This window comes from Sus scrofa, chromosome 2 (genome assembly GCF_000003025.6).
Source record: "Sus scrofa isolate TJ Tabasco breed Duroc chromosome 2, Sscrofa11.1, whole genome shotgun sequence".
Taxonomy (NCBI): domain Eukaryota; kingdom Metazoa; phylum Chordata; class Mammalia; order Artiodactyla; family Suidae; genus Sus; species Sus scrofa.
The window spans coordinates 89,878,249-89,904,151 of NC_010444.4; the positions used below are offsets into that span (position 1 = coordinate 89,878,249).

The window sequence follows — 25,903 nt, forward strand, 5'->3', positions numbered from 1 at the left end:
ACCTGAATTCACCCACATAGCAAAAGACTTATTTTTTTTTCCCCACAGAAAAATCACCTGGATTGTTGCACAAAGCCTGAAAGGCTACCAGGTATATATACATTTTACATTTTTTTTGTGTGCAAGGTTTTGAAAACCCATAACGAAAATGTAATCTCAGAAAGTTACTTTCATAATTTTCTACATTTTGGATTCCCATAGTAGTCATGCAGTTACTCTAAAGAATTGTGCCAACAGTGAGTGAACAGAAGCTGCCATAGTTAATTATATTGTAAGCCTTTACAATGAAACAGGTTCAAATGCCTTATTGGCGTTAAGAATGACAATGTCATTTTTAAAACAAGCTCTCATATTTGTGCATAATTTATAGGAAGGATAACCACAGGTTTCTAACCATAGTCATAACCATAGACGTATTAATAATAGAATTCTTTTGATTTTGGGAAAATAAAACCTTAACAATTTTCAGTGGTTACAAAAATTGTCAGAAGGGCAGATCATGTTCAAATGCATTTCCAGAGTACACAGTGTTCTTTAAAGCTGCTCGATTACCTACATGGTTCCATTAATCATAAAATAGCCCTTTTGAAATTGAGGAGAACTTAAAAGTAATTTTCCAAATTCTTCCCTCTTTCTCATCTTTTTTTAGCTAATCCTTTGGCCATACTGATTCTAACCAACACTTTCAAAGGTCAGAACCAATTGTAAATTGCCTTTTAAAAAAGTTTATAACTTGACTATGTTTAAGTGTAGATAGAGGCTGTCTTCTGTTTCTATTCCCGGTCTACTTTGCCATAACTATTGTTACAAAGAGTTGCGGTGTCACAAGATCAACATTCATACATAATTCAGAATAAAGGATAAGAACTGTCATTTTCTGTTTATTTTTGAAACAAAAATTTAAACACTCACCTTCAAACAAAAGGGCAAAATAATTCTAAGGTAAACAGGAAAATGGACTAATCATTTTCTCATTTTGATAAAAAGGCAACATTGCCCTCTCTTTGTTTCCTTGATTCACTCAAGAGCTGAGTCTCAGACCCTTTCTTTCCTCTTCCCACTGATCCCAAGATCACAAGCCAAAGGTCAAAACCAAGCACCTTGCAGAAATAGTAGCCACTGTCTCCATCCAAGCCATAATCTGGCCACCAAATGTATTTCCATGATGGTTTGCATGGGGTGGGAGAACAAGTTCGATGCTCTGCACGAAGGTACCCCTTGTGGAAACCGTTCCTTCCTCTTCATCACAAATGGAACCTGAAAGGTGGGTGTCAACAAACATGGTGGAGTTAAACGCAGAACCCAAGACTACAGCCTGTCTTCCCAGCAGCACACTCAACTCACAGGATTTTTAGAAACATTGAATTACTACCAAAGACTAAAACTCTTGAGGAAATAAATAGGTTTTATTCTACAGTCGCTCTGAACCATGGGTATTTACAGTGAACTGGATAAGAACAGATCAGAGAGGATATTTTAGAGACTGAACGCCAAGTTATTTTACAAGTCAACCAGAAATTTAATTAAAAGAATGATTAAGTTTAAATTTGGGTTGCATCAGGTGGAAGAGAGGCAGATCAGAGCAGGTCAGGACAGAAAGAAATTCGGGGATTGATGGATATGTTATTATCTCGATTGTGGTGATGGTTTTTTATGAGGGTATACGCGTCTCAAAATCTATCAAGTTTTACATGTTAGATATGGGCCATTTATGGTATATTAATAAAGTTATTGAAAAGAAAGTGATTTGAACTTTAAAGGGTCACAGACACTGAGACTCTGGAATGGTTTGCTGTACTATACACTTCAGAATCAGAATGTGGCCTCCTGTGGTTTCTGTTTTGTAATGGATGCAGTCACAAAGAGAAAAGACACAATACAGTGTATCCCTGGTGTCTTTTTCTGCTTCTTTTGAATCATATCTGCTTCATTTACTGACAAATTGGTTTTTACTCTCAACAATGGAGAAATCATTTACTTTGGCTGCAAAGCAGTAAAATGTATTCAATTACCCTTCCTGCATCATCAAGTGAATCACCAGCTAGGCTTAAATCTCACGTGCTGTTGTTGAGGAGAGGCAGGGAGGAATTACAAATCAAGGGTACCATCCTGGTTGTACCATTAGAGGCAGAGCTGAAAGAGAGCACAGATCTGCCCAGCTGTTGTTGGTAGCTGGGGATGGAGCCATTCTTGGCCAAGTCACATATAAGTGAGCAGAGAAGTGTAGTTACAGAGTCTTTTAACTCCATTTCCTAATGTAATTTTTATATTTTTAATCAATTGCTGGTCTTTTCTTTTCTCCCCCTTCATTCTGCTGATCCTTTGGGTCTCCTGCTTAAAAACATGTCTGTAACGTCCCCTTGTCCTATTAGAAAAATCCCAAATCATCCTCATGGCCTCAAGCCCTTCCTTCCTTATTTGGCCTGTGCCTCCTTCTCCAGCCCCAGCTAGTCTGCTGCCACCCATTTTCTCTCAGTCTCTCTCCCTTTGTTCCAACCACAATGGCCTTTTTCCAGTTCCTAAGCTAAACAGTGTCTTCTTCAACATCAGGGCATTTGCACATGGTCCTCCCTCGGTCGGCAGCGGTTTGCTGGCCACCACTACCACCTTCTTCCACTTACCTTCGTTCTTTCTTAAAAAAAATTTTTTTTTTATTAAAGCGTAGTTGATTTACAATATTGTACCAATTTCTGCTGTATAGCAAAGTGGCTGTGTTTATGTATATATTCCTTTCCATCATGGTCTATCCGGGAGATCGGATATGGTTCCCTGTGCTCTATAGTAGGACCTTGTTGCTCCTTCTTTCTTTCTTGGCCCATCTCAGTCACGTGTCCTCAGGAAAGCCTCCTCTGGCTCCCACTGCTAGGAGCTCTCACTTGTACCTTTCTTTCATGGCTATAATTTTTTGTTTCGTTTTGTTTTAAACTATGAAGTCTGTGTAATTTTTTACAGCAGTCATAGGAAATTAATATAGCAAGTTTGCAGGATAAGCTCAATATACAAAAATCAGTTGTAGATCTATATACTGTCAACACACAAGTTGAAATAAAAATTAAAAACCATTTATAATAACTTCACAATGATTAAATTCTTAGAGACGTCCGACCACAAAAATAAAACAAAGCCCATCAAACACTTATGCACGGAAATTTACAAAACATTACTGAGAAATGAAAAAGAGCAAAATAAATGGAAAACTATACTGTGTTCCTGGTCAGAAAATGTTCATATTGTCAAAACTTTCATTCTCCCCACATTGTTCTATAGATTCAATGCAATTCCAAATAAAATTCACAAATGGAGTGTTTTGTAGAAATAGGAAATCTAATGTTAAAATTAGCCTGGAAATACATATAACTTAGAAACAACTTTGAAAAAGAGGAACAGGGGCTGACATGGGTCGCTTGAAAGTGGAGCACTATTTACAGTTATTGCCGCCTTCTCTGCCCCAGTGGCACTTACATCAGTGGATGGGCACAGGCTGACAATGCCTCCAACACAACCCCCTGGATAGTTGGTATGCCTTAAAGAGTCCCCAGTTCAGTTTATTTTTTATTTATTTTTATTTTTTTATTTTTTGTCTTTTGTTGTTGTTGTTGGTATTTCTTGGGCCGCTCCCGTGGCATATGGAGGTTCCCAGGCTAGGGGTCCAATCGGAGCTGTAGCCACCAGCCTACGCCAGAGCCACAGCAACGCGGAATCCGAGCTGCGTCTGCAACCTACACCACAGCTCACGGCAATGCCGGATCGTTAACCCACTGAGCAAGGGCAGGGACCGAACCCGCAACCTCATGGTTCTTAGTCGGATTCGTTAAGCACTGCGCCACGACGGGAACTCCCCCCAGTTCAGTTTAAATTACATTCTCAGCCCTATTTCTACTCCGGTGATTCTAAGACTTTGGGCAAAGACATCAGTGACTGTCCCCCAAATATGATCCCTCAATGGAAAGTCCCTAAGTGGAACCTTCTTCTTTTTATTACAAATGATGATTTTTCTGCCCAGCCATGGTGTAAATGAGTCTGAATGACACTGGGGTGGCCAAGAGGTCCATATCTAACAACCACAGTGCCACATGCTGGTTATCTTCTATGTCATGGCTATAATTTTATATTTATTTGTGTGTTCTTTGATTATCCGATCCACTAGATTCTAATCTCCATTGAGCAAGGACTGATTTTTTTTATTCCAATATAATTTCAGAATGTGGGTGCTCAGTAAATATTTATTAAATGAATGGATGGATGAATAAAGTTAACTTTGCTGATTTATTCCACATTCACAGTTCTCACTAACAACAGAATACTTTTAAGTAACACAATAGCTGTACAGATGTGTACTTCTATCTGCTCTTTAGTAGAATTCCCACTGCTCCCCATTTTCGCTTAAATGGAGTTGTAGACTCTTGAAGTTTTCCAGCTTTGTGGATGTGAAGTAGTATCTCAAGTTGGTTCTAATTTTCATTTCTCGCTTAATAATGAGATTGAATATCTTTTCATATGTATATTAAACTTCCGCATTACCTCTTAATGAAATGTCTATGTTGTTTGCTTCAAATATTACTTCTCTCCCATTCTTTTTCTCCTGTCTTCCTGCAACTTTGATTAGATGCTTATTAGACATCTTACTCCATTCTGTTTCCTAATCTCTCTTATATATTCCCTTTTCTTTTTCAGATCCATTTTTCCAGTTTACCATGTTAAATGTTGTTTATTTTGTTCATTGAGTTTTAAATTTTAATTATTATATATTCTTTTTGTATAGAAATTCTTTTTGCTTCTTTTCAAATATTCTAGGTCATTTTCTTGTTCCTGCATTCTTTTGATACTCTTATTTCTTAAAATATACTAAAGTTCTTACTTCAAATTCTTTATATGATAAATTCAATATCTGTAGTCTTTGAGGACCTCATTCTATTGACTATTGCTTCATTTGCATTTTGGTGACGTATTTTTATCTTTTATGGTTGTTGCCTAGAAGCTCGTATTTCTTAGATCTTTATCTGTGGGAATTCTTGAGGGTTGGGCTTAAAGTCATTTCTTCAGAGGATTGGCCTTTGTGGCTGCAGACCACCTGAGGGTACTTAACACAGTACTGCTTCACACTGGGTTTCCCTTGTCTGTTTCAGGCCAAACAAGTTATACGAATTCTGACACCAAATCTGCTTGAGAATGTAGTTGTGATTGAATCCTCAGGGGAAACAGTTTTTTTGCTTTTTTTTTTTTTTTTCCCCATTCCACCCAGGGCTAAGTGGAAAGCATCCTTACCAGAGCTCTCTGAGGAATGGGATTTTTCCAGTTGACCCACTGAGGGTATCATTTTCGGGAGTTTGCAGCTCCAGGTATGGTTCCCTAATGCAAGCTTCCACCTGGCTGTGTCTCCTGAGCACTGGCAAGCCCATTAAAACATAGGTTCTAGGTGTAGCACCCACAGGGGCCTCTGAGAAAATGCCAGCTCTTGTGTCTCCTTACACTGCTGCATTTGTATTTCTAATCACTTATAGACTTCCAGGCTTTCTCTTATTTTTTTTGCCTGCTGAGATGTGTTTGCAATGATGTTTATAAATATTTTATCTGGAAATTTCAGTTTTTTCCAGACTTTAAGCCCACCACATTGTGGTAATCAAAATTGGATTGCTTCCTAAAGTGATCTTTAAAGAGCATGTGAAATCTTAAATCCTTTCCAACTTCTATCTTTTTTAAAGTACTGATTTTGTTAGATAATATTCTATAAACATCCAAACTAGTATTGATTGAGTTTTTTAGGTTAATTTCTCTTACTTACATGATACTTCTTTTTTGTTCAAAATAAATTTATATAATCCATCCCTAAAATATACTGTTAAATGAAAAGAGAAAGGTGCATAATTGAGTATTGTGTTGCCAGGATAAAAATTTTTTTTTTTGTCTTTTTTTGCTATTTCTTGGGCTGCTCCAGCAGCATATGGAGTTTCCCAGGCTAGGGGTCTAATCAGAGCTGTAGCTGCCAGCCTATGCCAGAGCCACAGCAACTCGGGATCCGAGCCGCGTCTGCAACCTACACCACAGCTCACGGCAACGCGGATCCTTAACCCACTGAGCAAGGGCAGGGATCGAACCCGCAACCTCATGGTTCCTAGTTGGATTCGTTAACCACTCTGCCATGACGGGAACTCCCAGGATAAAATTAAAACATTGAGAAAAGACCTTATACTGTGAGAGACATTGTAAAGACTTAAATATAAGACAATTCCTTTTCTGAGGGCTAACTAAAGAAAAAGCTACTGGATTCCTATGAAGACATACATGGCATTCAGTGAGACATGTAGAGGTGGGTACTAGGGCAGGTCATATTTTTATAAGCATCAGCTATGACATGACTGCAGAAATATGTTAAGTCTAGTGGATGGACCTTGGGGCAGAAGCATGCCTCTTTGCAGGTGACTGCCAATCAATGGGGAAATAGGGTTCTCCCAGGTTTAGAGACCCATCTGGGCTCACAGCTCTGGCTATGTACTCATGTTAAACACAGTAAACAAAGCTCATCCTTTCCACAGGCTTCCAGACAGGGGAATACCCATCCGGAGGTCAATTTCAATTCTTGTACTTTGGATATTCATTCAGAATTGTGTCATCATTCTGCCTGGACAATTTTACATTCATCTTGTCAGGAACTTTGACCTGAATTGGTTTTCTTTCTCATTCTGTCTCTGGTTTTCTTTCTCATTACTGGAAAGGACCAACATAGCCGCAGAATACATGTTCTTTTCAAGTGCACCTGGAACATTCTCCAGGATAGATCACATGCTAGGCCGCAGCCATATAATTAAATTCCCTGTAAGTAGATTTACTGACCATCAAATGTGCCACTTTCCTTCATCAAGTTTTTAAAGGTATTTTCATGTTGTAACCTAACTTTCCTTCTCTCAGAAGCCAGGTTATGTTCCACATGATCTTGTTCAGTTAGAAGTGTGACTGGTTTTAAATGAATCTAGAGAAAGAAAAACATTTATATTTAATTGCCTTGTTAAATCATAAAAGCACAACATGAATTTAGCAGAAACAAATGACATGCTACATTTTTATCTAACTCAATGTTAAAGCATTTATGGGTGTTTTCATACATATTTTATTTTAACTTAATTTTTTCTTAAAATATTTTTAAACTAAAAAAAAATCAATATAGGCCTAATTATTTGTTCATACAAGATATGTGCCTTAAAAAATTTCCCAAATATTAATTACTCCTGATTTAAAAAATTTTCCACAGAAGTACAAAACAAGAATTCTTCACATTAACGAATGAGGAGAGGGACTTTGACTCCTCTTATCAAGACATGTTTTATACCTTTTGCAAAATTAAGATAAGGGGGAGAAGTTCCTATTGTGGTGCAGTGGAAGCGAATCTGACTAGGAACCATGAGGTTGTGGGTTCGATCCCTGGCCTCGCTCAATGGGTTAAGGATCTGGCGCTGCCGTGAGCTGTGGTGTAGGTCACAGATGTGGCTCGGATCTGGAGTTGCTGTGGCCGTGGCGTAGGCCGGCAGCCACAGCTCCGATTTGACCCCTAGCCTGGGAACCTCTATATGCTGTGGGAGTGGCCCTAAAAAGACGAAAGACAAAAAAAAAAAAAAAAAAAAAAAGAAAAAAGAAAAAGATAGCAAGGGGAGAGAATAGAGATGTTCTAGAGAAAGCTATCATGTACCAAGAGATAGTCCCAGTTTGGAAATTTCATCACACGGTGAAAACTTTTTCTAATAAGCAAAACAAAAGAATCAATATATCAGAATAAAGCTCTAGTTGACCTCTGGAAACCTGGAAATATGATGCAACAGAACCAAGTGTTCAAACTCCTCCAGAAATGCCTGAGTGCTGGCCTGTGTTTATGAGTCACCTTACAGCTGGACCAGCGTCCTTCCACACTTATTTACAAGACATGTAAACGCTGGTGCTGACCCTTGACCAAGATAAGGATGAAACAGCTAGTGATTTCTAATATATGCTTAAAGTTAAACTCCCCTGAACTCCTTCTTCTAATTTGTTTGGGGACATAGAGACAGAGAGCTTAGACTGGTTTAACTAATTACACAGTCTTATTTTAGTGGGATATAAAGACCACCTGGTAAATTAAGGCCTTGGTTCTCCAACCTGCAGACGAAGTACATTTTGTGTGTTAAAGAGGACCCTAAGAGCTGTGGCTGGAAGTCTCGAAGCTCTTTGATGTTTTCTGTGTCCTCTCCTTTAGCTTCAGTAAGGCCGTGCAGGCGCATACCCTATGGAGTCTTATGCGGCCTTCTGTGATCTGGCCTGTGCCGTTGTTGAACTAGACCTAGTTAATCATTGCCCAGCTCATCTGAGAATAAACTCACTTTGGACAGGGATCCAGGCAGGCCTGTTGGTTCAAACCAAACTACTGATTTTTCATGGCTCTCTTCATGATGTGCTACTGAATAAGAATGTTACCAACTAGAAAATAAGTTTGTTTGGAAAGGAGCCTTACAATAAAGATTATCTCAGCCAGCCAATTACAGCAGCACTTAAGGTGTCTGCTTTCCCAGAATCACAGTCAGAAAACAGTTTTTTAGACTCAGTAGAAACTGGATGAAAAGTGTGGCTGTTCTGTTCTTATTCCATGAGTCATAAAGTTGAAGCAAGAGGCCTGAAGCTGGAGGGGAGAGCGGTGGTTCTCATTTTCTCCTCCAAGTGAAGGAGTGGCTTGGAGGGTGCTGTAGAATCCTTTCTGTCACTTGCACTCAGATATGAGAACTCTGCACCCACCCCATATTCTCTCATTCTCAAAAGTTTGGAGATGTGGGGGCGGGGGATTCCAGGAAAAACAAAATGATTGGCAAGACCTATCTCAGTGTCTCAATGATGTTAGTGACCAGAGGATCCCTAGGGTGCTTTGTCAAAGTACAGATTCTCAGCTCCTGTCCTAGTGATTCTAATTCAGTAGGCCTGAGATACAGACCAGAAATTTGCATTTTTGTAATATAACAAGTGATATATTCAGTTGACTATAATAGGTGATATGAGCTTCAGCTTAGGCAATGTGAATTTGCCTTGTGGCCTGTTTAATATTGAGTAGAGTGGAAGAAGTGTCCCAGGGTACAAAACTCTGCAGGAACACCTGCCACCCAGGCACCACGGTGCCTCCTGGCCGGGTGAGGAGTAGCTGGTGAGTGTGGTTCTCTGTCACTTCTGTTGGGTGCAGTGAAAACATTGCTTTGCCCCATCTGGATCTGAAGTTGGAGGCATTGTGAGGAAGAACACTTTGGCAGAGGGAAAACTACTCGTTGCTTCAAAATGGAACTAGGAGAAGCCACTGTGGTCACCTCTGGGTGATTCTTGGAGTGAAAGAGTTAAGTTCTAAATTGAATTATTACATTTAAAAATGGTCAGACTAGGTAGTTCCCGTGGTGGCTCAGCAGTAATGAACCTGACTAGGATCACGAGGATGCGGATTTGATCCCTGGCCTCACTCAGTGGGTTAAGGATCTGGTGTTGCCATGAGCTGTGGTGTAGGTTGCAGACGCAGCTTGGATCCCACGTTGTTGTGGCTGCGGTGTAGCTGGCACCTGTAGCTCCGATTTGACCCCTAGCCTGGGAACCTCCATATGCTGTGGGTGTGGTCCTAAAAAGCAAAGAAATACATAAAAATGCTCAGACTAAATGGGGATCTTCTCCTAGTCACCCTAAAAAGAAAAGCCAAGAAATTATAATAAGTCCCCAGCAGACAAGGGCCTCACTGCTCCTGGGCCAATGGCCAGGTAATTATTTGGGCACCCACATCAGGCCAATATATATATATATTTTAAGGGTGTATTTACCCCATATGCCCTTCAGCTTATTTTTAAACTTAAGTAACTCAGCAACTTTGACATTCTTCCTTCAGGTACAAAAATTGTTTGGACCATAGATAGCATGCAACTGCTAGCTAAACAGCTCTTACTTAAAAAAAACATATATATATATATTTTGTTTGTTTGTTTGTTTGTTTTTGTCCTTTTGCTATTTCTTTGGGCCGCTCCCGAGACATGTGAGGTTCCCAGGCTAGGGATCGAATCGGAGCTGTAGCCGCTGGCCTACGCCAGAGCCACAGCAACGCTGGATCCGAGCCGCGTCTGCAACCTACACCACAGCTCATGGCAACGCCGGATCTTAACCCACTGAGCAAGGGCAGGGACCGAACCCGCAACTTCATGGTTCCTCGTCGGATTCGTTAACCATTGTGCCACGACAGGAACTCCTAAAAAAATATTTTAACTCACTTTTGAGTTCTATGACGCTAAAAGAAAAGAATTAAACCAGTAAGCAATGTTTTTGAGACACTGATATAACTTTCCCATCATTTAAAACACAATGCTTTTTCCTCTTTCACAAATTGTCTACATCTCTCATTTTCTCTAAGTTAGTTATAGTACAATGATATTACTGCATAAATATTGGTGAAAATTATGATAAATATTGTTGAATAACAAATCTTGGGAAAGCATACTCATGGTAAAAAGAAATGTCTTTTTTTTCCATAGTAATTCTGATGCTGATAATTCTGTTAATATGTCCCTCAATTACATGCTAGAGATCTCTTCACACAGGAAATTTACCTTTTCTTTTCCAACTGGTTTGGCTACAAATGTAGAGAAAGCCACACTAACAAGTTTCTCAGTGCCAGTGCACATGTCCTGTACTGTGACCTTGATGATGATCTAAAATGAAAAGAAAAATAAATTCAAAAATTTTCAGCCATCCAGACAACAGATGAGATTGCAGCATTCAAAATTCATCTCTGTACTCTATCATTATTTTCTTTGGGTTTTTAAATGAAATCAGCATTTTAATTTACTTTCAAACAATACAGTCCTTTCAATGATTTTTCTATGAAATTGGAAAATATCTTTTTTTCTGATTATAGAAAAAAATATATTTCCCATAGGAAATCTGGTAAATACAAAAATAGATGATAAAAATGGAATCTGACTATCAGAGTAGATATTGCCAGTAATCTCATCATTCAGATTAATAATTATACACACGTATATAAGTGTACATCACCGTGTATTTACAGTTTTATATTATAACTTAAAATTATGTGATAAGCATTTTCTAATCCCATTATTAATAAATGCACTTTTGAAAACAGGATGTTAATGAATGCCTTATAGCTATCAGAGAGATGCACCATACCTTTTAAAAATCTTTAGTCTGAGTTTTATAAACAAGTTGACATGGACAGAGTATTACTTGCGGTCATGTTATTTGTAGCTTTCCTCTTTCAGGAATTTCATTTTTCAGGACTGGCCAGGAGGTAGCTAAGACACTTCCTGGTAACACATTATAGTGGACTAGGTTTCCCCATGTGAAGAACTCTGAACTCTGGGCCTCACGATCACATTCTGCTGAAGTGTTAAGTAAACTCAGGCACATACCTCAGAAAAATAATACTACCTTCTGGAAATTGTGGGCCACCTTAGGCATCTTAATTCAGCACTATGTTATCAATGATAAAGAATATCTATTTCTACATCTTCACCAAGTATGTCATGTACAAAAATCATCAACAATCCATGATTCACTTAATTTATGAAACCAGAGTGCCTTTTCCTTGTATGTTTACTTCCTGTGTATCCTTCTATGTAAAAAGAGCACATCACATCACATTTAATTTTAGTAGCAGGGAAACACAGGCTCCTTATTTACCTGTGAGCCTGACTAGGGCCTTCTGAAATTCAGAATCTCATGAACACCAAGTCATGCCAGGCCTCCTCATCTACCTTCTATAAACAATGAAGAAATGAGCACCAAGAGGCAGAAGAAAAAATAGGAGCCTCTTACCTCCATGCTTGTGCTAAATGCTCTAGTAACTTTCGCTTTGATGGTTATAACTTGTCCAAGTCTAGTAAAACAAACAAACAAAAAAAAACCACCTCTGTAATTCTAGCAAATCTCATTTCATTTGATGAGGAGTCACTTAAATGCATGTGCAGTTCCACTTTATCATGTTGATAATGTTCCTGCATGAAAAACTCAGGTTAATGATAACAGAACAAGACAGTGCTAAAACACAGATGTCAATCATTGTAAACCATACCTATGTTAGCTGACTACCTCTTTCTAACAGAAAAGGGCCTCTGCAAAGGTGGTGTAAAAGTGAACTTCCAAATCTACAGCAGACATTTATATCATATCACAGATGTTTCCTTAAGAGGAGGTAAAACAAACACACATGCAGACCTAGACAATTGACATTTTAAAATGTTTGTCAACAAATAGGTGGGTAAACATATAAGCAGGCAAGCGATCAAACTGAATGTTTGCTTCCCTAGGTTGACCTGAGCCCTCAGAGTTGCTAGATAGATGATCCATTCACTCCCTGTTATTGCTAGAACTCTGGTCCGGTAACCGGAAGCTGTTTCAGAGCTTTTGCGTTCAGGCCTCTCGGTCACCTAAGGGTCTACCCAATATAAACCTCCTCTATTTTTCTCCCTTCTTCAAAGCTGAACCACATTCTCATTATTCTTCTCCTCACTCTTCTGTTTCAGAGGAAGGAAGATCTCTTCCTTTACCTGTGTCCTTGATCCATCCCCCCATTACCTTTTCTCCCTCACTGTGGTCTGTCTTAGGCAGCTCTTTGCTTTTTTGCATCCTCAGTCTCTGCCCCTTCCTGACTCCTTATCAGTCTGTGGAAAAAGGTCAAGCCTTTTCCTTTAAAAAAAATCTTTCAACTATATTCTATCTCAAGATTTTTTTTCTCTTCTCCTCCATATTTCAACTTCCTAAAATAATCTTTTTCTCTTTCCAACTCATAATATATTTAACAATGTTTACTGAGTTACAACTAGTTCTGGCATTACACTAAGACCTTAGAATACAGTGATTTATAAGACAAGGTTTTGAACATCAAGGAAATCTGTCTTCACTTGGGACACCAGGATCTAGACAGATGAAATGCAGTTTTTCGAAAAGAAGAAAGGATTGAGAATTGCAAAAGCTCCCAGAAGCAACTAATGTGAAAAGTCAGGGAAGGAGGCATAGAAGAGGTAGTATTTGCATTTCTCTAATAGTGAGTGATGTTGAACATCTTTCCATGTGTTTTTTGGCCATTGTATGTCTTCTTTGAAGAATTGTATGTTTAGATCTGCCCATTTTTTGATGGGGTTGTTTTTTTGGTATTGAGCTGCAGAAGATGTTTATAAATTTTGGAGATTAATCCTTTGTCAGTCGATTCATTTGCAAAGATTTTCTCCCATTCTGTGGGTTGTCTTTTTGTTTTGCTTAGGGTTTCCTTTGCTGTGCAGAAACTTTGAAGTTTAATTAAGTCCCATTTGTTTATTTTTGTTTTTACTGTCATTACTCTGAGGTGGATCTGAGAAGATGTTGTTGTCATTTATGTGTTCGGCCTATGTTTTCCTCTAAGAGTTTTATAGTATCTGGTCTTATATCTAGGTCTTTGATCCATTTTGAGTTTATTTTTGTGTATAGGGAGTGTTCTAATTTCATGCTTTTCCCTGTGGCTGTCCAGTTTTCCCAGCACCATTTATTGAACAGGCTGTCTTTTCTCCATTGTATATTCTTACCTCCTTTGTCATAGATTAGCCGACTGTAGGTGCCACTACGAGGTACCACCTTACACAAGTCAGAATAGCCATCATCCAAAAGTCTACAAACAATAAGTGCTGGAGAGGGTGTGGAGAAAAAGGAACCCTAGTACACTGTTGGTGGGATTGTCAATTGGTGCAACCACTGTGGAAAACAGTATGGAGATTCCTCAGAACACTCAAAATAGAACTCCCATTTGATCCAGCAATCCCACTCCTGGGCATCTATCCAGAGAAAACCATGACTCGCAAAGACACATGTACTCCAATGTTCATTGCAGCACTATTGTCAATAGCCAAGACATGGAAACAACCTAAATGTCCATCGACAGAGGATTGAATCAAGAAGATGTGGTACATTTACACAGTGGAATATTACTCAGCCATTAAAAAGAATGAAATACCAGCATTTTTAGCAACATGGATGGACTTAGAAATTATCGTGCTAAGTGAAGTCAGCCATACAATGAGATACCAACATCGAATGCTTTCACTGACATGTGGAATTTGAAAAAAGGACACAATGAACTTCTTTGCAAAGAACAGATACTGACTCACAGATTTGAAAAACTTATGGTTTCCAAAGGAGAGAGCTTGGGGGGTGGGGGGATGCTAGCGGTTTGGGATGGAAATGTTAAAAAATTAGATTGTGATGATAATTGTACAACTACTAATGTAATAAATTCATTGAGTAATATATATAAAAAAAGAAGAGGTGACATTTGAGATGGGTCTTCAAAGATTAGGATTTTGGAGTTTCTGTTGTGGCACAACGGAAATGCATCCAACTAGGAATCAGGAGGTTGCAGGTTTGATCCCTGGCCTCGCTCACTGGGTTAAGGATCTGGTATTGCCTTGAGCTATGGTGTAGGTAGACATGGCTTGGATCTGGTGTTGCTGTGGCTGTGGTGTAGGCCAGCAGCTGTAGCTCTGATTCAACCCCTAGCCTGGGAACCTCCATATGCCACGGGGGCAGCCCTAAAAAGACAAAAAGACAAAAAAAAATTAGGATTTTTTTCGGGTTCAGCAGTTTGGGGGTTTCATCTTTCATTCCCTTCTCAGCTACTCAAAACTACCTGTTTTCTCCACATCTTACTCCTGATCTCTCCAAAGTCACTTCCTAACAGCTAAATCCAAGGGCTCCTCTCATTTAAGAGAATCTGTCAACTTCTTCCTCCAGGAAACCATCTCTTCCTTTGGGTTCCAAAACACTGTTCTCTCTTCATTCTCATTTCCTTCACTGATTTCCCTTCCTTTATCCATCCCTTAAGTGTAGCCATCCCCCCAAATCTGTTCTTTGTTCTGTTCTCTTCTCATTTCACTTTCTTCCAGAAAGACTTTGTTCTCTTCCATCATCCTGTCATCTTTATAGAGATGATTCTCAATTCTATATCTTTTTTTTTTTTTTTTTCGTCTTTTTGCCATTTCTTGGGCCACTCCCACGGTATATGGAAGTTCCCAGGCTAGGGGTCGAATCAGAGCTGTAGCCACCAGCCTACACCACAGCCACAGCAGCTCGGGATCTGAGCCACGTCTGCTACCTACACCACAGCTCACGGCAGATCATTAACCCATTGAGCAAGGCCAGGGATCGAATCCGTAAACTCATGGTTCTTAGTTGGATTCTTTAACCACTGTGCCACAACGGGAACTCCTCAAGTCTATATCTTTAGCCTGAACTTCTTTCTTGAAACTCAGAGCCATATTCTCAAACTTCTTTTAGCAGATTCGGCTAATAGTTATGGAGGCTCTACTAGGCTGAGTGTTAGCTGCTTCCACACACATTACCTCGTTTAACTTAATCCCCACATTTAACACATGCAAACGGAAACCAATTTTTCTTTTTTCATTAAATTTGTTCCTTCCAGACTTTCTGGCTCTCGTCAAGTTTCTAGCAGAGGTTTACGGTAATAGCATGAGGCGAAGAGTGAGTCCCTTTTCTAAGCTACTTTAGTACTTTGTTCTCATATGCTACCAAAATCTTGGCCCTCTCTGCCTGTCAGACTTTGAAGAGGGGAAGCATCTTACTGCTTTTCGGATCTTGTGAACTCTGCCCTGCCCTTAAAATGTAGGGGAAATACATACGGCTTGGTTCTCCACCAAACCAAACTTCTGATACTGAACTGTCGGGTGAGTGGAATGACTAAAATTCCAACTAAATAAAATCAATTTCATAGCATGGCATTCAAGGCCTTCTGTTAGCCAATTCCAAACTACTGCTAGGGCGTCATCTCTGCAGACCAGGCTTTTCCTGAGCACCCCCACTCCTTCCCACCTTGGTGCTTAGCTTATACAGGTATGTCATCTTGTAAGGACCTTTTCCTATTCACCAGATGAAAATCTATACCTCATTTAAGGCTTTTATTAAATGCTACCTCCATCATGAAAGTCTCATTGATTCTCCAATTAAAATGGACCTTTTATCCACCCCCCGGAACTGAGTTTACATCTCACCCTAAGCATGCATCCTATCATTTCCTTCCATTCTGATGACTATGTATTTTTCTAACTTTCTCACCAGACTGAGTGCCACACACTCCAGAGCTGTGCCATAATCATATATTCTTTTGGGTCTAGAGCACAATTTTGGTCTATGCAATATACATTTGTGAATTCAAAATATTTACTATGGCTTTTAACCAAATTATATGAATTTCTATAAGTAGCTTTCAATTTTCCTTTTTCAGTGGTGCAGTTCTCATATCCCTTCTGACACCACAAACACAAAATGGAGTAAATGGCAAACCACATTTTAAGATGATGTTACTAGTTAAATCTAAGTCATATAATTTAGGATTGGAAAGTTCATAATGGATGTTTATTGCAATCGACTGCTGGCCTTCTTAAATTTAGTAATGATGCTTTAATCTATGCTCAAATAAGTTTGGATTTTCATTAATCTGTAATTTTGTTCAGATACAAACACATGTCAATTTTTTCTACTCTATGGAAAATCACACAGCTAGTATCTGAGCTAGCCAACAGAACTTTACCTGCATCTTCAAGGCTTTAGTATGTCAAGGGCTCTTTTACTAACACTGTAGCTGCCTATGAAAACCAGCATAGGGATGTTCAATAAAGATTGCTGATCACAAAGTTAGAAGAAGTGGCTTGGGAAAAGCACTGGATTAAGCATAAGAAGATCCAGGCTTTAAGTGCCCTCTGACCTTTGGCTGGCTTTGGGCATTAGGCCTCAGTGTCTTATCAGTACCAAGAGATGATTGGGCTAAGAGCTAAAGGCTTTCCATATCTATGTTTCTAATTCCTATCAAAAGTCTTTTGGAGTCAGGTTTGAAGATGTAATTTCTTTATGCATGTGCTTTCACTTAGCTTAATTTTATTTGTATGTAAATGAATAAACACCACATAGATAAATATAGGCAGTAAGCTTGTAGAGATGAACTAGGTATCTCACTGGACAAGAGTACTTAGGGTTTGAAAACTGGTGGTAACTACCCAATGGTCCTGAGAACTATCCCAGACTGGAAACAGATGATCTTCTTTCTTCCTTTTTCTTGTAAGTTATGTTTCTTATAAGTTTTGTTTTCTTCTAAGTTACGTAAGAATCAAGGGTGTTCAGAAAGAAAAAAAGAGATACGTAGTTCCCATCATGGCTCAGCAGTAAAGAATCCAACTAGTATCCATGAGGATGTGGGTTCAATCCCCGGCCTCGCTCCATGGGTTAAGGATTGGGTGTTGACATGAGCTATGGTGTAGGTCTCAGAGCAACTCAGATCTAGTGTTGCTATGGCTGTGGTGTAGGCCAGCAACTGTAGCGCCAATTCGACCCCTAGCCTGGGAACTTCCATGTGCTGTGGATGCAGCCCCCCCCCCCGAAAAAAAGAAAAGAAAAAAAAAGAGATATGAATATAAAATTAAAGAAATTAAGTAAAACCATATTATCCTAATTTGTTACAGTTATTAACATATACTCTTCAAAAAACATAATTCCTAATTCTGTCCACTAAAAAGTCATAGAAATAATGACCAACCTTGTATCAATGAGCACCTTCCCTGCCTAGATTATGACCTCGACTTATCATTTCTTTTGAAAAATTTTCTGAAGTTAAATTTGTGTGAGGGAACATAAAAGATGAGCCCAGCTTATCACAGCAGAAAACAAAGGAGTTATTAAAGATTTTAACTTTGTTATGTCCAAAGGACTTAGGAACCAAACCAAAGAAGCTCCCAGTGCTCGAGGATGGGATAGTTTGAACATCCATAGTAATAATCATATCAGAATTGAAATGCATCAAATATGTTAAAATCCATGAGCTCATAATGATACTAACTAAAGGGAAAGAATTAAGCCTGTCTTTCCCGGACAAACTTTGGCTCAGAGTAATCAAGTAATTAGTGAGATAAAGGGTTTCTCTATACAAATATTCAGAAAATATGTGGAGAAATTGTAGAATTAGCATATTACTATTTTACCAGTATCTAATGAAATAATGTTCTATGTAAAGATTGGGAGATGTTATGTGTTCTTGAAAGGGACGGGTTTTACCAAAATTCAAACTTTTATCAGGTCAGTTTTTAGATGTACCTAACATGTTATATGAGAACATGTTAAACAGGGATATAGTGAGCAAATACAAAATGTGGTAAAATCTGTAAGACAAATGACCAGGTTTCTTTAAAAGTTAAATTGCAAGAGAAATGAAGAAAGGGAAAAATATTATGTTAAAGGTCATATCAGCCATACTGGGTCCCGATTCAATAAACCAATTGTTTAAAAAACATTTTTTCAGGTCATTGGGAATGATACTTTTTGTTAATGGTATTGTGTTTAGGTTATTACTTTTTCTAAAAGAGCTCTTATCTTTTAGAAGTATATACTAAAATATTCAGATGTGATATCTAGGATCTGCTTCAATATAATCCAGGTGTGTGTGGGAGTGTGGAGGGATATTGGTGAAACAACTATGTCTATGAGTTGAATATTGTCATAGGTGGTTGAAAGATTTGTGTGCCTTGAGATTTTCTACAATAAGTGATGGTAAAACATATATACACAGCCACGCACAAAATTTTTTTTTATAATTTAACGTCTCTGCTCAGATGCATTTACCCAACAACCTAATAATGAATTCACCATCACAGAGATACTTATTAGCATTAATTATTCTTCTAGTAGAGGGAAGAGTCATTAAGAATCAGCTATTAGAAATCCTGCTCTACCTTATACCAGAATGCATCTAATGCTAACAGCTATTTCTCAACAAAATCAGGACTGTAAATTTATTTTTTAATTTTTTTTGGCTTTTTGGCTTTTTGCTATTTCTTTGGGCCACTCCCGCGGCATATGGAGGTTCCCCGGCTAGGGGTCTAATCGGAGCTGTAGCCACCAGCCTACGCCAGAGCCACAGCAACGCTGGATCCAAGCCGCATCTGCAACCTACACCACAGCTCACAGCAACGCCAGATCCTTAACCCACTGAGCAAGGGCAGGGACCGAACCCGCAACCTCATGGTTCCTAGTCGGATTCGTTAACCTCTGCGCTACGACGGGAACTCCAGGACTGTAAATTTACAGTTAAGAGTATTTACTAAAAGTAGGTCCTGCAAATTATATTTTTTCTGATTTACATTGGGTCGAATGTTATTTATTTTATTAACAAACTGTATCACTGACTCCAAATGAGTAAACCAAGGTGCCACAGATATATGTCACAACATATACATTCAGGAGTTGGAAGGCTTGATAGAGCAATGCCACTTACCTAGCTGTCTCCTCAAATTGTATGTCATCCACTGAGGCTGTAACACAGGAAACCCCAGCATGCTTTTCAGCTTCAAAAAACAGGTAAATATGGGCTGCATTAGTGGTTATGCTTAAATATTTCAGCACGTGAGAAAAGGAATAAAACAAGAGAATTTACTCTAGTAATTCATCTTCTCATTCAATATAGGACAGCTGTGCCCGCACTTCTGGAAGAACTGACTGAGTTCTTTGCTCAGCTCAGTATATTTTTTCTACTGTATGGAAATTACTGTACTTTCTCTTAAGTTTTAACTTGTACTATCTTTGATTTGAAATTCAACACCAATATCCAGCATATCGAGTTATTTAAATAGCAACTTTAGTAAGTCGATGCCAGCTTTAAATATTTTGTTAGTAACTTACCCTTCTTTTGTTTTAAAAACAAGGCCCCAAAGCTGTATTTATTATCCCACATAACCAGTGTTATGAATACATTTAAACCATTTAACCAGTGTAAACACTGAACGATATGGAAGACCCCAAAGTCATACCCCAAACCAGAGAGAAACTTGTCTGAGCATCAGAGAAATATAGATCGGCATATAGGCATTTAATAAGTATTTATTATTTATTATTACCAAATTCACACAAAATTCACTATGCATTAATTATGTTGGAGGAGGAAAAGTATTGAGTATGGTGGGAGAGATTAGGGAGGAGCTGCAGTTATTTACATTTTCCCTGTCTATGTTTAATTTGTTGAGATTTTTTTTTGATTGTTGGTTTTACTTTATGTAAAAATATGAAATTTATTCTCTTTAGGAAAAATTTGACATGTGTGTTTTCTAGAATTTGACTTGAAGGAATAGTCAATTAAAATTGCAACAGACCCCAACAGAATGCACAAAGAAATGTAAACTCCACTTTAATTTTGGAGACTTCACTCCTGGTGCCACATTATGAAAAAGAAAGAGATGGTGAACTATACTGAATTTGTATTCTTTGTATGTAGTGGATTCCTTAAACTGCAATATATATTAACTGATGGTCCCAGGTAAAGAGATGTGAGAAAATATTCCAGAGAGCAAGTATGTAACATTCTTAGGAGCTAATTCTATAGAATATTGAACATTCTGGTTTAACTAGTTGGATTAACTGTTCTTCCAGATATACACTCAATATAAACTGAGTTACCAGAAAACTAACCACAGCAGAACTCTTTGTGTGAGTGATGGAGGGGGGAGAATGGGCTTCCCAGATATAAATGCAGTGAGAGGAAATAAGCATAAAAGTATCAGACTCCAGTAATTCTCATATTGGGCTCAATTTAATTCAGTGTATCAAGTATTTATTCAGTTCCCATTGATTTCCAGATACTGAGCTGAATTAGTCCTATCTGTTAATGAGTCTACTCTAACCATCAACAGTGCCCTTTTATCTTTTTTTTTTTTTTTGTCTTTTTGAGGGCCACGCCCTTGGCATATGGAGGGTCCCAGACTAGGGGTCTAATCAGAGCTGTAGCCGCCGCCTACTCCAGTGCCACAGCAATGCCAGATCCGAGCCACGTCTTCGACCTACACCACAGCTCTCAGCAATGCCAGATCCTTAACGCACTGAGCGAGGTCAGGGATCAAAGCCACAACCTCATGGTACCTAGTCGAATTTGTTTCCGCTGTGCCATGACGGGAACTCCAATAGTGCCCTTTTAGGGTTTAAGTTTTCTAGAGAACTTAAATGCTTACCAATATATGCTATAAAAAGTTGAGTAATGAGTACTTACTAGATATTCATTCTAGTTACCTGACATGAGGGAATAAGATGTTGAATTTATTAAACTACTCTTATTAATAAAGTGTTACAATGTATACCAACATGAATTACCAATTTTGAATGCTTTAAATAACTAAAGTGCAAAAATTGATAAAAGACTAAATTTTTAATGTATGTATTGGGTGTCTTCTATGCATATATATAGCACGATAATAGATTGCATTAGGCATCACAAAGAAACAGTCATAATAATTATCATCTATTAAGTATGGTCTGGCACTAAGTTAAGTATTTGTGCATATCAATTATATGAGGTTGATAGTAGTATCAGTTCCATTTTACAAATGAGGAAATTCAAGCTTTGAAAGATCAAATACATTGTTCTAAATAGTGATTTTTGTCTGTAAAAGCAATAGGAACTCTGGGAAAAGAAAAGACCAACCAAGGAATCCTCCCTAGAGAAGTGCGTGGCTGAACATGGGCTTCAGGGGCTCAGTAGCCGTGATTTACATCATATATTTTCAAGGGCCATTAAATTAAAAGAGAAAAAAGAAAGCCATGGAGAGCCAACCGAGGGCCACAATTTTTACACGTGGTTCTTTTCTTTTTACAAGTATGACGGATGTGAATTGACTATGACCAACTTGTTCTGGCTCTTGGTTTTGATTGTCCTTCATGCGGTATGCCATTAAAAGCGGAGAAACCCTAAAGCTGTTTCTGATTCCTTGAGGAAACTGAGAGAAGCTGAGGAACAGTAGCCAAGTGCATGTAATCCAGGTATGACGATTGACAAAAATGGTGGTGCTGTTGTCCGTTCCTTCTTTTAACTCATGTTGGCTGAACACTTGTGCTATGTCAGCCTCTCTGTGAGGTGCCGGAAATACAGAACAGCCACTATCCCCATTCTTACGGAGTCTGGTGGAAGAGCCAGAGATTATTAAATGAATACATAATAACAAAATGAGTTATGTGCTCTGAAGAAAACATGGAATTTGTGAGGGTCTGTAACTGAGGAACCACAGCAAGTGGGATGTCAGCGAAGGCTTCCATGTGGAGGGGATGCTTGAACTGACATCTGAAGGATGAGAAGGAGTGAAAGAGATGTGTGTTGTGAAGGAGGGTGCAGAGGAGGGAGGGCATGCTGGGCAGAAGGCACAGTGACTGCACAGGTCCTGATGAAAGTTTTTGTGGCTAAAATGCAAAAAGCAAGGAGAGTGAGTAAGATACGGCTGAAGGGAAGGTCGAGGATAGACCAGGCGCAGGGCCTTGAAGCTCTTGGTTGGTAACTTTTATATTTAGTATTAAAGATATTATTTCACTATCTTCTGGCCTCCAGTGTTTCTGATGAGGTCAGTGGCTAATTTTTTTAAAAAAATTTTATTGGAATATAGTTGACTTACAATGTTGTATAAGTTTCAGATGTACAGCAAAATGGATCAGGTATACATATAAATATATCCATTCTTTTTTCCTATATAGGTTATTACAAACTATTGAGTAGATTTTCTTTTGCTATACGGTAGGTTCTAGTTAATCATCTATTTTATACAGCCAGTGTGCACATGTTATTCCCATCCTCCCAATTCCTCTCTCCCCACAGTAGTTTCACCTATAGTAAACATAAGATTGGTTTTGAAATCTGAATTTTTTTCTGTTTTATTAGTGTTATTTTGTATCATTATTATTAGAGTCCACGTATAAGTGATATCACATGATATTTGTCTTTCTCTGACTTACTTCACTCAGTACGATAGTCTCTGGTCACACATGTTGCTGCAAATGGCATTATTTCATTCTTTATTATGGCTTAATAATATTCCACCATATATATGTTCTACATCTTCTTTATACATTCTTCTATTGATGGGCATTTAGGTTGCCTCCATGTCTTGGCTATTGTAAATAATGCTGTAATGAACATTGGGATGCATGTATCTTTTCTGATTATAGGTTTTTTTTTTTTCTGGATATATGTCCAGGAGTGGGATTTCTGGATCATATGGTAGTTCTGTGTTTAGTTTTTAAAGGAACCTCCATACGATTGTCAATAGTCCATTCCCACCAACACTGTAGGAGAGTTCCCTTTTTCCACACCCTATCCAGTGTTTATTAGTTTGTAGACAACAGACGATGCCCATTCTGACTGGTTTGAGGTGATACCTCATGGTAGTTTTGACTTGCATTTCTCTAATAACTAGTGATGTTGAGCATCTTTCCACGTATGGTCATTGGCTTATTCTAATCCTAATCCTTGTTTTCCTATATATTGTATAATGTATTTCTTTCAAGATTTTCTCTAGAGTTTGACTATGATGTGCCTAAATGTGATTTTCTTTGTATTAATTTTGCTTTGTGATCTATGATTTTTTTTTTTTTTTTTTTTTTGCTGTTTAGGTATACTTATGGCACATGAAAGTTCCCAGGCTAGGGGTCAAATCAGTGCTGTAGCAGCCGGCCTATGCCACAGCCACAACAATGGGATCTGAGCCATGTCTGCAACCTACACCACAGCTCATGGCAATGCGGGATCCTTTCACTCACTGAGTGAGGCCAGGGATCCAGCCTGTATCGTCATGGATACTAGCCGGGTTCGTAACCTGCTGAGCCACAACAGGTACTCCCTATGACCTTTTTGAATATGTAAATATATCTTTTACCATATTTTGGAAATTTTCAGCCGTTATTTCTTGTTTTTTTTTTTGCTCCATACTTTCTCTTATCTATGGGACTCTAGTTATAAAAGGTATGTTATACCTTTTTGTCATTTTTTCTCATAAATCTCAGACACTTTACTTTTTATTATTTCCCTTCTTTTCTTCAGAGTGGATAATTTCTATTGCTCCATCTTTATGTTTACTAACTCTTTAGTCTGTCACCTCCATTCTTTGGTTAATCCTATCTTGTGAATTTTTAATTTAGATACTGTTATTTTCAGTTCAGGTATTTCCATTGCGTTATTATTTTATAGTTTCTACTCCTCTGCTGAGAGCTGTTGTCTATTTTTCATTATATTCTTGAGCAAAGTCATGATAGCTGCTTTAAAATCCTTGAAGCTTAACTTAATTCCAGCATTCGCGTCATCTCGGGATTGGTCTCCACTCACTGTCTTTTCTCTTAAGAATGGGTCGTGTTTTCTGTTTCTTTGAATATCGAGTAATTTTGAATTGGAGCCTAGCCACTGTGAGTGATATGTTCTAGCAACTGTGGGTTCTTATATGATCCTCTGAAGAGTACTGGTTTTTTTATTTTTAATTAAGTTTTTTAGTTAAACTCACACTATAAAACTCTGTTCCTCTAAAGGTAGGATCAGTTCCTCTCAATATAGAACTCTGGTTGGGAAAATGCCAGAAAAAAAAAGTTTTTGTATTAGTCCAATTGCATAAAAAAACCCACCATGTTGGAGCACTTCTCAGTCAAAGATTCAGTTACACTTTTGGCTAAATAATGTCCTGTGCTTATGTGGCGGCTTTTCTTACGATGGAGTGTTTAACACAGGCATTAACCATGTCTCCAAACCAGCTTTATCATAAAGGTCTCTTTTTAACATTGTATTATTAGTAATACAACTATTAAGGTCCAGAGTAATTGGTTATCTCCTGACTCATTCTATGGTCAGAGCTTCCAAAGATGTAAAAACCATAGAAATTTTTATGATAATTGCAGGATGGCCAATGGTTTCTACATTATAGGAGAGAAGCACGAAGTGAGGTAACTTTACAGAATCACTTAAACATTCACATAATGAATTTAGTTGCCTTGGCAATAGGCATCATCATTATTAGCAACAATAATTTCTATATTTTTTTCTCCTACATGCGAATTAATTTTATATTCATATCTCCATTATTATGTTGTTATAAGCGACCTCAAATCCTGATAAAAACTGTTAAGGCAGAAACCAAACAGACCTATCAACAAACAGAAAACAAACAGATTGGCATCAGATATATGACAGTTTTATGGGTGGTTAACACATAGTGGATTAGAAACTATGAGCATTCATTGAGGAAAGCAGGGTTTTGTAATCAGCTGAGCTTTATTTTTATCTTCTGTAAAATAAGAGTCCTGGGAATACATGATCTTAAGCTCTTTCCAGCTCTAACATTTTATCTTAAAGTTATTTGACTTAATATGTACATTTGCCGACTCTATTAAGTGCCTTATGCAAAGCCTAGCTTCCTTTTAGAAATGAGATTCCAAGTTCTGGACCCATCCATCTAACTATCCATACATAAAATCAGAAGGTTTTTATTTAGTGCCAACCAAGCAATAGAGACCTAGCTTTAGTTTACATGCTAATTGGCCAGGCAAGAAATAAAAGTTGAAATATTAATACAAAAATAATTACAGATTGTGCTAAGTGGTGTGAAGGAAGTCAGAAAGGGTGTTGTGATAAAAGTGATGAAAGGGCACAGGCATAAAGCAGATGGTTAGGAAAGACTGCTCTGCAGAAATGATATTTAAATGGAAACGGAATGCCCTGAAAGGGCCATGAGAAGAGGGTAAAGGCAAAAAGAAAAGCACCTGCAGGAGTTCCCGTTGTGACTCAGCAGTAATGTATCCATGGGATATGGGTTCAATCCCTGGCCCTGCTCATTGGGTTAAGGACTTGGTGTTACTGTGAGCTGTGGTGTAGACTGCAGACACAGCTCAGTGCGGAATTGCTATGGCTGTGGTGTAGGCTGGCAGCTGCAGCTCTGATTTGACCTTTAGCCTGGGAACTTCCATACACTGCAAGGAGAGTCTGTAATAAATAGATGCATGCATGCATACATACATACATACATACATTAAAAAAAAAAAAGAAGCAGGTGCAAAGGTCCTTTGCAGAGACTACATGAGGATGTGGAAGGCA

General features: G+C 38.3%; 1 protein-coding gene across 2 annotated transcripts in view; it reads right to left on the bottom strand.

The window, feature by feature from the left end:
* ACOT12 (acyl-CoA thioesterase 12) overlaps window positions 1–25,903 on the bottom strand; it is a 49,947-nt gene that overhangs the window by 23,090 nt on the left and 954 nt on the right. The window contains exons 2-6 of one of the 2 annotated variants that reach the window (XM_003480872.4): window positions 19,298–19,367; window positions 11,812–11,872; window positions 10,584–10,685; window positions 6,832–6,967; window positions 1,101–1,257 (exon numbers count right to left, since the gene is read on the bottom strand). In XM_003480872.4, coding sequence (XP_003480920.2) covers window positions 1,101–1,257; window positions 6,832–6,967; window positions 10,584–10,685; window positions 11,812–11,872; window positions 19,298–19,367 — 526 coding nt within the window. The remainder of the gene's footprint in view (window positions 1–1,100; window positions 1,258–6,831; window positions 6,968–10,583; window positions 10,686–11,811; window positions 11,873–19,297; window positions 19,368–25,903) is intronic. The other variant, XM_021084505.1, reaches the window with a different exon arrangement.